General features: G+C 44.1%; 1 protein-coding gene across 3 annotated transcripts in view; it reads right to left on the bottom strand.

Moving 5' to 3' along the window:
- Pdss2 (decaprenyl diphosphate synthase subunit 2) overlaps window positions 1-12,544 on the bottom strand; it is a 238,151-nt gene that overhangs the window by 37,173 nt on the left and 188,434 nt on the right. For 2 of the 3 annotated variants that reach the window (XM_041654992.1, XM_041654991.1), the window contains exon 6: window positions 11,284-11,415. The exons of the other annotated variant lie outside the window; for it this stretch is intronic. In XM_041654992.1, the coding sequence (XP_041510926.1) occupies window positions 11,284-11,415 (132 nt within the window). The remainder of the gene's footprint in view (window positions 1-11,283; window positions 11,416-12,544) is intronic. 3 annotated transcript variants of the gene reach the window in all.

The raw sequence follows: 12,544 nt of genomic DNA, 5'->3' as shown, positions 1-12,544 counted from the left end.
TGCCAGCACAGGGGAACTCCTCAGCCTTGTGAGCACTGTAAAACAATGCTGCCGACAAGAGCTCCGCCAGAGCAGGATCTGATCCGGAGGGTGCAGGAAGGGATTCACCTCAAGAGGTTATGCTCAGGTCCACGGGGACCACGGCAGATTCATGCCTGCTGGTTAAGTAATGGAGGCACAGAGTGGGCTTCTGCTTCTTGTAAGTCAGGTAACAAAGAGGGATGAGATGACATAAACGAACTGTTTCCAATTTCCAATTACTATTGTCTACGTTTTGAAAGCTGCATATTGGGACACCTTTTTTTCTTTGAAATTTTTTATTCATTTTACATACCAACCCCAGTCTCCCCTCTGTCCCTGCCTCCTGCCCCCCTCTTCCCCACCCCCTATCCACTCCTCAGAAAAGGTAAATCCTCCCAGGAGAGTCAACAAAGCCTGGCACATCAAGTTGAGGTAGTACCAAATTCCTCCCCCATGCATCAAGGCTGGGCAAGGCATCCAACCATAGGGAACGGGCTCCAAAAGCCAACTCATGCACCAGGCATAGATCCTGGCCCCGCTGCTGTGGTCCCACAAACAGACCAAGCTACACAACTGTCACCCACATGCAGAGGGCCTAGTTTGATCCTATGCAGGCTCCCCAGCTGTCCACCCAGAGTTCATGAGCTCCCACGAACTCGGGTCAGATGTCTTGGTGGTTTTCCCCAACATGATCTTGACCCCCCTTGCTCAAATAATCCCTCATCCCTCTCTTTGACTAGACTCCAGGAGCTTGGCCCACTGCTTGACTGTGCAGCTCTGCATCTGCTTCCATCAGTTGCTGGATGAAAGTTCTATGATGACAATTAAGGTAGTCACCAATCTGATTACAGGAGAAGGCCAGTTTACCTAAAAGATCTCATCTAATTCCCCTTCCCAGGGTGATCCATGCTCTTAGGGTCCTGGCTTTTCTGGGGTTGTGGACTGTAGCCTGGTTGTCCTTTGCTTTATGGCTCATACCCATTATGAGTGACAACACACCGTGTTTGTCTTTCTGAGTCGGGGTTACTTCACGCAGGATGATTTTTTTCTAGTTCCATCCATTTGCCTGCAAATTTCATAATGTCATTGCTTTTCACAGTTGAGCTAATATTCCATTGTGTAAATGTACCACATTGACTTTATCCATTCTTCAGTTGAGGGGCATCTAGGTTGCTTCCAGGTTCTGGTCACTGTTCTCTGGCTGCACATGTGGGCCCCCACCAAAATCACTACTGCTAGGCGTCTTAGCTGGGGTCGTTCTTATAGATTCCTGGGAATTTCCCTAGCACCATTTTTCTCTCTAACCCCATAATGGCTCCCTCTATCAAGACATCTCTTTCATTGCTCTCCCTCTCTGTCTGCTGTAGGAAATCCTACCGCCAGTAGTTACCCGTTCATCATCTGTCTCTCTCCCAACTCAACCACCCCAATCCCTCATGTTCTTATTCCCCATCCTCTCCATGCCCCCCCCCAGTTTTGTTTTGCTACAAAAAGACTTCATTTTGTAGCGAATGACCTCAAACTTGTGGCAACCCTCCTGCTTCAGTCTCCTGCCTTGTACGAAGAAAACAGGTCTTCCTGAAAACCAAGTCCCTGTGCATCTGCACTGAGAGGCGCAGAAAGGGAAAGTGAAGTGCACGTTTAAAAAGCAGGCCCGGAGGGCACAGAGCAAGGGGGAAGTACATCTCCACCGTCCTCCAGAATGGTCTGGATACAGTGTGAGACAGAAACCAGCCAGGTCCACTTGCCATGAAGTTAGAGCAGCTCAGCGTTCTGGCTAAGAAGAACCAGGCTTCCTGCTGCCAGGCTTTCCAGTTACAAAGCTTGAAAAGCAGCCAAACCCAGGGAAAGCCTCTCCATTCAGCCTCAACCATTTTTGCCTGTCAATAACGCTGCACAGGAGGCATCTGACAAGGAAGTCATTCTCAGAGCAGAACTGCTGGACAATGGACTGAACCATCCTTTCATCTGGGAAAGCTGACCTGTACCAGGAGGGAAATGTCAATGCTGGCTGGAGCAGCTCTTCATCGTCTCTTCCTCTGGTCCACTGGCAAGTGGAGGAGCAATACATAAATGGGAAGCATGGAGACCAGCTCTCAAATTTAATAAATCTCTCTGCTTAGAGGTCTTAATTATCCTTTGCAACCTGATTTCTGGTGCTTTTGGAGAATCTCGGGGAGACATGAATTTAAAGTTGCCCAGCTTGGCCAGGAGAAAGCAAACAAACAAAAATCTACTGTTGCTTCAGAATAGCCACGAGCAAGAAACCAGGCTAACCATAGAGGTGGTTTTGCCCAGCAGAAGGTCCCAAGATAGTGGCCATCAACTTGAGGGTGCACTTCAAGCACACTATGTTGAGAATCTAACAGACTGGCTTTTCCATTTACATTCGTCTTCCTGTTACCCAACCTTGGCATCCTGGCTGTCTATGCCTCTCCCACCTGCAGTCTCCTCTATTGTCTTCACAGCTTATAGTTTTAGCTCTGATGCAATTTTCTTTGACCTCCCTTAACTTCCCATTTTCATTGGCAATCCTCTGCTTTGGACTTTCCACCATCAACAGGGCCCTCAAAGTGTCTTCACTGGTCTCTTGCTCCTCCAATCCCATCAATGTAACCATTCCCATCTTCATAACCAAGCTCTCTTCAAGAGCTATATCCCATGTCACTATTCTCAAAGCCCTGTCCCAACTTACAACTGGACACAAGTTCTTTCTTCAGCCCACTTCCACCCCCAGCATTAACTACACTGATATTCACACATCTATACATTACAATCTCAGTACATTTCCCCTATCACCTCAATAAAACAAGGAACCTTAAGGCAAATTACTGCTGCATCCTCTATAGTCAGTCACTTTGTTCTCTGACAATACAACATATGAACACACACACAGAGACACTAGTTCACTAGTTGTGGTCATTTGTTTGGAGACAGGGTCTTTCTTTTTCTTTTTTAAAAATACTTTCTATTTTTTTATTTTATGTGTATGAATGTATGTTTTGGCTGCATGTATGTCTGTGTGCCATATATGTGTCTGGCACCCACAGAAGCCAGAAGGTGGCAATGGAGTTGTAAATGGTTATGAACTGCCACGTGGGTGCTAGGAATTGAACCTGGGCCCTCTGGAAGATCAGTCAGTGCTCTTAACCTCTGAGCCATCTCTCCAGTCCAAGGCAGATTCTTGATATACAGGCTGGCCTCTGACTATAAATCTGCCTCCCTCTATCTCCTAAGTACTGGGATTCTTTTTTATTACAATTTACTTACGTGGTTTTGAGACGGTCTTAAGTAGCTCAAGCTGGCCTCAAACTTTGACTTGTGATCTTCCTGTCTACACTTCCTGAGTGCTAGGATGACAGGTGAGCACCACTATGCCTATTTGTATGTGGTGCTGGGGATTGAACCCAGGGCCTTGTACACGCTAGGCAAGCACCCTAACAACCGAGCTGCATCTCTAGCCCATGGTGGAATTACTTAAGGAATATTTCAATTCAGAAGATATCCAGTCATAATCCAAGGTCACTCAAATAGTTCTTTCAAATGCTCACAACATTACTTCCTTAGAAATGCTTCAAAATAGCACAGGCATGGTGGTCTACTCTGTTAATCCAGCACTTGGGAAGCCGAGGCAAATATGATCAGGAGCTCAAGATCATTTTAGGAGGTAGCCTGAGATCCATCAGACCCTGACTCAATCAATCATACACACACTCCTCCCTCCAGACAGAAATGAATCAAACTACCTTAAACAACTAGGAGAATTTCACATTTGCAATTTGTGAGAACTTCTAATGTGTATCTCTTTCATTTAAGAAACTATTTTTTATGCAGTGTGTAATGGTTGTTCTGTCTCTTTAAGAGACAAGCCACGCCCACTCCCTTCCCATCCACTGAGGCAGGCAGGTCTTCCTTCCCACTTACAGCCTTAGTCTCTCCTATTCCCCCCTTCCTCTCTTGAAGAGGCAGCTTCTGCCTCTCCCCACTTCTCCCTCACCCCTTCCCCCTTTTCAAGACTGGCAGCCGTCTCTGTCTGGGACTGGCTGCTCTCAGGGCCCGCTGCCTGCTGCCACATGGCCGGCTACCACCGCTTGGGGACCTACAGCATTTCTGCTGCCTGCTGCTGCCGGGGATCTCGCAGCATTTTTAATTTTTCCATTACACAGTGGACTTATCTAGTAGTCTTTGTTATCTTTTTTGAATAAAAACTAACAGAGGGCTGGGTGGTGCTGGTGCACACGCCTTTAATCCCAGCACTCAGGAGGCAGAGGCAGGTGGATCTCTGTGAGTTCGAGGACAGCCTGGTCTTCAAGAGCTAGTTCCAGGACAGGCTCCAAAGCTACAGAGAAACCCTATCTCGGAAAAAAAAAAAAAAAGTAACAGAGGCTATCCAGGGACAAGTGAGTTACAGCTCAGCAACAGCAATGTGTAATGCGCTTAAGGTATTTTACAGCTGGTTATGACAGTGTCAGAATGTGGCAAGCCTAAGTGACATTTCAGTACTTTCAGGAACAGCAGAGAATATAATCATAATTCTTATTTCTTCAGGTGACTTATAATGGCAGCAGAAAACTAGCGGGATCATTAAAAATAAAGCTTGCTGACCTGCAATAGCCCCTGGTCGCCCCGAGAGAGTCAGGGCATTGCGGCTCTCCGAAGGATTCACTTCCTTTATTAGAGTGAAATGAAAACCGAGTAATGACTTTACCTCCCCAGGTGAATCACCCATTCACTAACTGCATTTTCACCTCATCATTATTTTTCAGCAGCTACAAATTTAAATTTAAAATGAAGGTAGTGAGGGATGTGTTGAATTTAGTATGGAGACAGTGCTCAACAGCTATTCAGCTGTTACGGGCCCGGTTTCGTTTCCGACTGTCTCCTGAGGAAGGGTGTCTATGCTCAGGGCTCAGCGGCTGACAGCCCAGTATCTAATCAAGACAGCTGCTGCAGAGCTTTGCGGGAGCAGAGCCTGAGACATTGCAAGGTGCTGTTCTAGCTTCACAGCGCTGCCAAACAGGCACTAAGAGAAAGCGAGCTTGCGTCCGCATCCAGTCGCTAGTCCTCTCTCTTCGCACAGAAAATCAAAGAGCAGTTACAACACCAACCTGCTGGAGCAGGGCAGAAAGTAGCTTTACAGGTGGTAAGGAGATATCACATGGGTCTTCCAACATCAGAAACAATATTTTCTTTCCAGAAGAATTTCTTCTAGATTTATTTATTGTATGTGGATGAGTGCACCCTTTGTGACTAAAGCCTGCAGAGAGCTTTGAAGGGTGTCAGGTCCCCCTGGAGCCGGAGTCACAGACACGAATCATCACGGAGGTGAGGGAAGCAGAGTGGGGTCCTTGGCAAGAGCCACGGTGCTCTCAGCTCATCGGCCGTCCCACCAGCCCCTTCTCTTCTGAAACGGCATCACTGCAGCTCTGCCTGCACTGGGACTATGTAGACCAGGCTGGCTTTGGGCTCAGAGATCCGTTTCCCCTGCCTCCTGAGTGCTGGTTTGAAAGGCATGTGCCACCACACTTGACATTTCCACTGTGATTATTGTGTAGGGGAGACACATCAAGTGTGGTGGTGAGAAGACAATGGAGGGGAGTGCCTTCTTCTTCCACCCTGACATAACAGGGATGGCTCTCGGGTCCCTAGGCCTGTCCACAGACGTCTCTACTGCTGAATCGTCTCACCGGTCCTGGTTTAAGTTTTAAATAGAGATGTATCTTTTTCTTGTATTGCATCTCTTAAGAAATCTACGTTTCAGATTAATTTGAGAACTAAAACATAGTTTATAAATGATCCAGTTCAATGCCATAAATTTACAGAAAATAATAAAAGGGATATGAGAGAATGGGATTACAGTTACACAATGCGGCAGAGGCCAGGCCTAACTCCCGTCCTCCACGGGCACCTTGCTTCTACCAAGCTGACTCCATTTGACAGAACAGGCTGTTGCCAACAGCGTCACCCAGAGACAAGCAAATGTAAACACATGCCCGTGCAGACACTTGTGGACAAACGGGCGACAACTCCAGGTACCAGCGCCAGGGTTAGGAGTCATTAGTAGTGAACTTGCTATTCATCTTCTTCAGGATCTTACAGTCAAATTCAAAACTGGACGGAGACTGGATCACAGAAATAATGGAAGAGCAAATCACATGAACTAACTGGAGATTATCGAGTAACCCTCTTTGAGATTTAGTTATGCTACACAGATAGTGTGTACTATCTCTGAGTTATTCATGGAACCAGATCGTTATCTTAATGAGGTTCACACAAACATGTTACTACAATCTAGGTGACTAGGAAAACTCAAGAAAAGAGTTTTTAGTCTGAAGAATGAGGTCCACACATAGTCAGAAACTAATTGCTTTGAGTGAGTCTCTCTCTTTACTGCGGCTTCTTTCTTCACAACTCAGACAGGAAAGCTTGTGCACGGACGATAAGCCAGTCTTTCCCACGGGATGAGGACTGAACAGTGTCCACAAAATCCCTGGGGCAGAGGTGGGAACTGCTCGCATCCTCTCGGTGCTCTCCAGCCTCCACACCAGCTCTTCCACACCATTTCCCTCTAAACCTAAAGTCAGTGAGGGGATAAAGACTTAGGTTTTAGGACATTTCTCCAACTATTTGGATGTTCCTGGACCACTCTTGTGTAGATTTACAACTTGCTTTCCCCATAACCCATATTTATGTTATGGCTTCATAAGTACCTCTAACTCCAAGGGAGAGCGGCTAGCTTTCATTTAACTTACTCAGTGCATCTTTCAACCAAAATGTAAATTTGCAATGTATTCTAATGCAACCCAATTAGAGTTAGTAGTGCCATCTGCATATATAGATTCAGTTCAGCTGTCAGAATAACCTTGCATACAACCTCAGCTGCCTCATACTTCACGCAGCCTTTTCATACACGTGTTTGTTTGAGGCAGGGTCCCGTGAAGCTGGGGGTGACCACGAACTCCCGAACCTCTTGTTTCTACCGTGGGATTTCATTCAGGTATAAGCCACCATACCCATCTCACATTTTTTTTTAATGGGTCAATTTTAATTTCCTTTCTTTTACAATTAATATTTTAGTATGTTTTGCCCACATCTCTGAAAGGTTTTTTTATGACAGAGGTCTAGAAGTGAAATTATAGTTTTAAAACAGAAATAAAGAGAATAGTATTTAAAAGTCATGCATAAAACTCTTTAAAAAAAAGGTTCAGCACCTTGCAGACCCTAAGTCCTTCTCTTTCGTCTTTTCTTCTATTTTCAAATATTGCTCTTTCCTGATTTTAAAATTTTAGACATTATCCATTGATACATGAAAGAAATACTTAAATCTTTTAAATGTTCAAACACTTCCCCCTACCTTCCTCCTATTCAATCAAACTTTTTGATTAGTCCATATTCTAACTGGTGCTGGATGATGCTCGTGATGTTCATCCCTTTGTGACTTCAGACTGCAGTAAGCCCCACAAAAGCCCCTCAGTGTGTGGGAAGGCCATGCGTGTTTCGCTTGTTCCCTGGGGAACTGCTGCAGTATACACCTGCTCCCTGGCTGCTGGTAAGAACAATGAGATTGAGGTGGTTCAAAGACACTGCAAAGGCCAGCTAATGGCAAGGGAGTTCAGGTCAAGATAGAGAAATACGACATTAATATGCAGTGCAGGGGGAGCAGCACCCACACAACAGCCCTTGTTCACCTGAGCAAGGCGCTTATCGCTAGGCTAAAGCTGGACAAAGGCCAGAGCAAACTCCCGAAAGCAGAGCTAAGTCTCAACAGGTCAGAAGAGAAAGGCAAACATGAGGAAGAACTTGGTGAGGAAGGCAAGCATGACTGGGACCAGTGCGCAGTGTGGGCTGACTGCAAATTTCCACGGCATGTGGGTCCTGTGGAACTTTGCATGATATCTCTCGAATGCTTTTCATTTTCCTCTCATTTTGGCTCAATGAATCTACTTTTACAATTTTGGTTAATAATTTTTGAATAAAAATTGAAAATGTTTCCTAACTCTAAATGGTATTTGCATCATTTCATAAACAAAATCCATTTCTTATAAAATATTCAGGACTTAAATTTTTATGTTATATAAATATTAGTCTCTAAGCCATATGGAACATTGTGATTACATTTCCTTTCTTATGCATTTTTAATTTTTCTCTGCAGATAGGCCAATAATTGCTTCATTTTATTCCATGTGTGGCTGTTTTATTTATTATCGTGTAATTCTGGGGATTGAACCGAGGGTCTCACACATGCTAGCCAGCACTTTAAAACTGAACTCACCTCCATCTCATCTAATTTTTACTTTTTATTTTGAAATATGGCCCCATTAAATTGATTAGCTTGGCTTTGAATTCACTCTGTAATTCAGGCAGGACTTGAACCTGGGGATCTGTCTGCTTCAGTCTTCTCAGGAACTGGGATTCCAGGCTTGGCAAAGTATGCCATTCAATTTCATGGACACTCTTTTCTGGGGGAAGAGAGTCTTTGAGACAAGGTTTCTCCGTGTAGCCCTTGTTGTCCTGGAACTTGCTCTATAGACCAGGATAATCTTAAGCTCACAGAGATACCCTGGCTCTGCCTCCAGAGTGCTGGGTTTAAAGGGGGTGCCACCATTGCCTGGCTGGATGCTTATACAGAAAGGTGAGGGAGCCTTTGGAACTAGATGGTTATGAGGCCCCATGTGGGTGCTGCAAACTGAACTGGGTCTCTGCAACAGCAGCAAGTGCCCCGAAGCACTGGGTCACCTTTCTAACCCCCAAATTTAATTACTTTTCTGACAGGGTCTCGTGTTGTCCAGGCTGGTCTCAAATCGGATAATGTAGCTGAGAAATGACCTTGAACTCCTAATCCTCCTGCTCTCCCCACAAATGCTGGGGCTACAGGTGTGAACCATCTTGCCTGGCCATTCTCAATATGAACAAGCATATTAGGTAACTCATTAATCCCAGTTTTACTCTTAGAGATACTTTCCTGGGGTAGGGCAGATAGCTCAGCAAGCATGAGAACTGCAGCGTGGAGCCCCCAGAAAAGCTAGATACAGGAACGTAATCTGTTATCCCAGTGCTCCTACAGGAAGATGGGAGGCAGAGACAGGAGAGTCCCTAGGAGCTCATGGGTGAACAAAAAAGGGCCTACCTCAAACATACTGTGAGCAAGGACTCACATCTGAGGTTGTTGTTTGACATCCACATGTGGGCTGTACCATGTGTGCACTGTCACTGACATACACAAACACTCTCACACACATGAACACACACACACACACACACACACACACACACACACACACACACACTTTAAAAAAGAGGAATTCCTCCTGGAGCTATTTGTCCTCTTGTCTCAGTGACGCTTGCATGCATAGCTATGAGTCTAAGACTTGCTAGCACGACACATAGGAAACACGCTACTGAGGGATTTGGACTGACCCTGCAGCGCATATGCTTGGGATACTTCAATAGTTACTTATTCTCTCTGTGCCTCAGACTCTTAATTGGAACAAAACTTGACATATGGTACAAGCTGCTATTGTAGGCCTTATTATGGTTCATGTCTGTATCTCATCACCTACTTTTTAGACTTTTTTTTTTTTTTTTAATAATGCTGAGGCTGATTCCAGGGTTTTGCACATACCACTGAGCCGTGTCTTCAGCCCTGTCTCCTTGTCTTTGACAGAATATATTCCATACTCTCAGAAACAAGGATAGGGAAGGTAAGTTTCCTGACACTCTGTAGATCTTGAGTTTACAATGTTCATTCCACATCCTAATGAGCGCAGAGAACATAGGGACGAGTCTCCATGCCCAGCTGCTTATTTGCCTATTCTAAGCTTGTTTTTACTTTTAATTCACTTTCATTTTATATATGAGTACTTCCTTGCATGTATGGCTGTGTATTACAAGAGTGCCTGGTGACCCCAGAGGCCAGAAGAGGGCATCAGATCCTCTGCAACTAAAGTTATAGAGGTTGTGAGCTGCCAAGTGGGTGAATGGAACTGAACCCGGGTCCTCTAAAGAGCAACAAGTGCTCCTATCCATTGAGCTATGTCTCCAACCCCACAAACTTCTTATTAAATAAACCCACAATATTTTTATGTTTTATAATCTAATTTCTTGTTCAAGGTTTGTCCTTTCTCATATACTACCTGGTCAGTTTCTCGGGTTTAATATTGTGCTAAGGGTACCATAATAATGTGTCTAAGTTGTCCTCACTTTGTCTCTGTTTCCTCTACGTTCCCTTTTGTCAGTTTGCTTTAGACTGCCTTTAATGGTGGGGTGTTTTCTCAGTGCCTTGTGGTCCTCTCTTCCATATTCTTCTCCAGGGTGAGGCAGCTAGTCATGGGGCATGCTGAGACTGGTCACTGGAGGTGACTCTTCATGGATATGGAATGTTTACTGAGTGGTCCCTGAACTGCCCCTCCAGCCCCGACAGTCCTTTCTTTGGGGTTTGACAGTTCCCTAAGAATGAACTCTTCCAGTTTTCTCTGGTGAATATGAGGGATTTTAAGCTGGCCGCTAGCATTTCGAGAGTCATTACATGAGGATTAGGAGAGGGAAAATTCTGTCTTCAGAACGCAGATCCTCACTGAGGCGCTCTGTTGTAAGGCTGCCACCCCTGGATTCCTACCCTCAGCTGCGCTTGTCACCCTTCCTACATCTACAGACCCGGTATAACAATGCCAACTACAGCCATTTAGTTAACTAAATCCCAGGAGACTCTGGATGAAAAGGCAGGAAGCTTTTTTTTTAACCAGAGTTTCTATACTAAGAGAAACCAAATAGTCCCTCTACTGTGCCATCCCCAGTCCACGTCCCTTCATTCTTCCCACTCCACCATGCTCCCCCACCCTCCTGGTTTTGATAATGTCTCAGAATGGGTGTTCAAGGCCCAAGTTTGTTTTAAAATAACTCAATGAGCTGACAGACGGAGCTCCTGCTACTGTGCAGTGTGCACCCGAGTCCGCAGATGGGAAACTGCCGTCAGTTAAAGGGTGGTAGTGCTACCATGCCCAGTTTCTGAAGCCGCTAGGAAAACTCCCAAAGTTAATTAGCATTCACAACAGGCACTAGCACTATGCTGTGGTGTCTATGCACTCGACCTAAGATAACATGCCAGTGTGGCCTCCAGCTTAGGACCAGTGTTTTACCTCTTAAACATGTAGGTTATACAGAATCCACCTGCAAAGAAAACAGGCTGCCACCATGCACTAGGTACTGTGCTCTAAGATCAACTACATACCAAGGGTATCAAAAATAGGAGTGATTTCAACTTACCTCACCAATCTGCTTAATCCACAAATCTCTTCCAAGAAACTCCTGATGTAAGACTACAGGTGCTGAGTTTAGGTCAAAAGTCTTAAAGTCACTGGTCTTGTCTTTAAAAAAAGGCTGAAGGTCAGAATTTATCTAGAAGGAGCAGTTAGAGGAGCTACGTGAGTACAATGTATTGATTCAGGATACCAGTTACAGTCTCTCCATGCATTGTAGTAGGATCCAATGAGCACCAACATTCTGGATGACTTAGCAACAATCTTTACAGTTCTTCGGGATTTAATTTTCACAATGTGTATGCCTCTGGTGATGAATCTAGGACCTGAGTGTAAGCAGTCACTGCCATCAAGCTACATCCTCAGCCCCTTCTTCTTTCAGTTAAATGTAGAGACTTAAATAAACACATAATAAATACAACTAGTTTATAAAGGAACCCAAGTTTCAATGTGAAAAATTCATCCAGGAATCACACACACATAAAACACATATATAAACACACAGACACACACACAGACACACACACATATATACACACACGTATACATAATACATACACAGACACATAGACATGCATACACACAGAAACACACAAACATGTATGTTTTCCTGCCTTGTATGAGTTAAGTAACAACTGAGAGCATGTAACTGCAATTTTGGGAGTATTATGTTTTTTTGTTTTTGTTTTTTGAGATTGAGCCTTTCTATTATATAATGCTGGCTGCTCTAGGTAACTGAAAATGTAAAGTTAGATGAAGGCAATCAAAATGCAGCAGGTTTAGTAAAATTTTATATCTCATACATCTTTGAAAAAAATGGTATTCCTCCCTTCTAGGTTCTCCTACTCTTGGGAGTGCTCTTACTTTTTCTTAATAAATCTATGCTCCAGTTTTGACAAAAAATTAAATCACATATTAAAATTAAAGCTTTCAATTTTATTCAGTACAATTTTTTATGAACTTTTCACAACTTGTTTAACATATTTATGAGGGAACTATAGCAAAAATAAAAAAATAGTGCACACTGCACAGAAATAATATTTCGTGTTATTTAATAATTTTAAGGAGTTACTTCAAGAATTCTTTCAGGTAGTAAGAAAACAAACATCAAAATTACATAGAATTTGCCAATTATACCGCTTATATAACCACCACCACTCTCTCTGACATATTTTTCATATACAATAAGCATTTTTCAAGATATAAAAGCAGCTTATCAAGTGCCAGCAGTTTCCTGGCACTTATCATATTTCTCACATTTCAGTATG

Source organism: Microtus oregoni, unplaced genomic scaffold (genome assembly GCF_018167655.1).
Source record: "Microtus oregoni isolate MIOR12 unplaced genomic scaffold, Mior012 000006F_ref0000085, whole genome shotgun sequence".
NCBI classification, from domain to species: Eukaryota; Metazoa; Chordata; class Mammalia; order Rodentia; family Cricetidae; genus Microtus; species Microtus oregoni.
The sequence above is the reverse complement of the archived record's forward strand: the minus strand, read 5'-3'. Positions and strand labels throughout refer to the sequence as shown.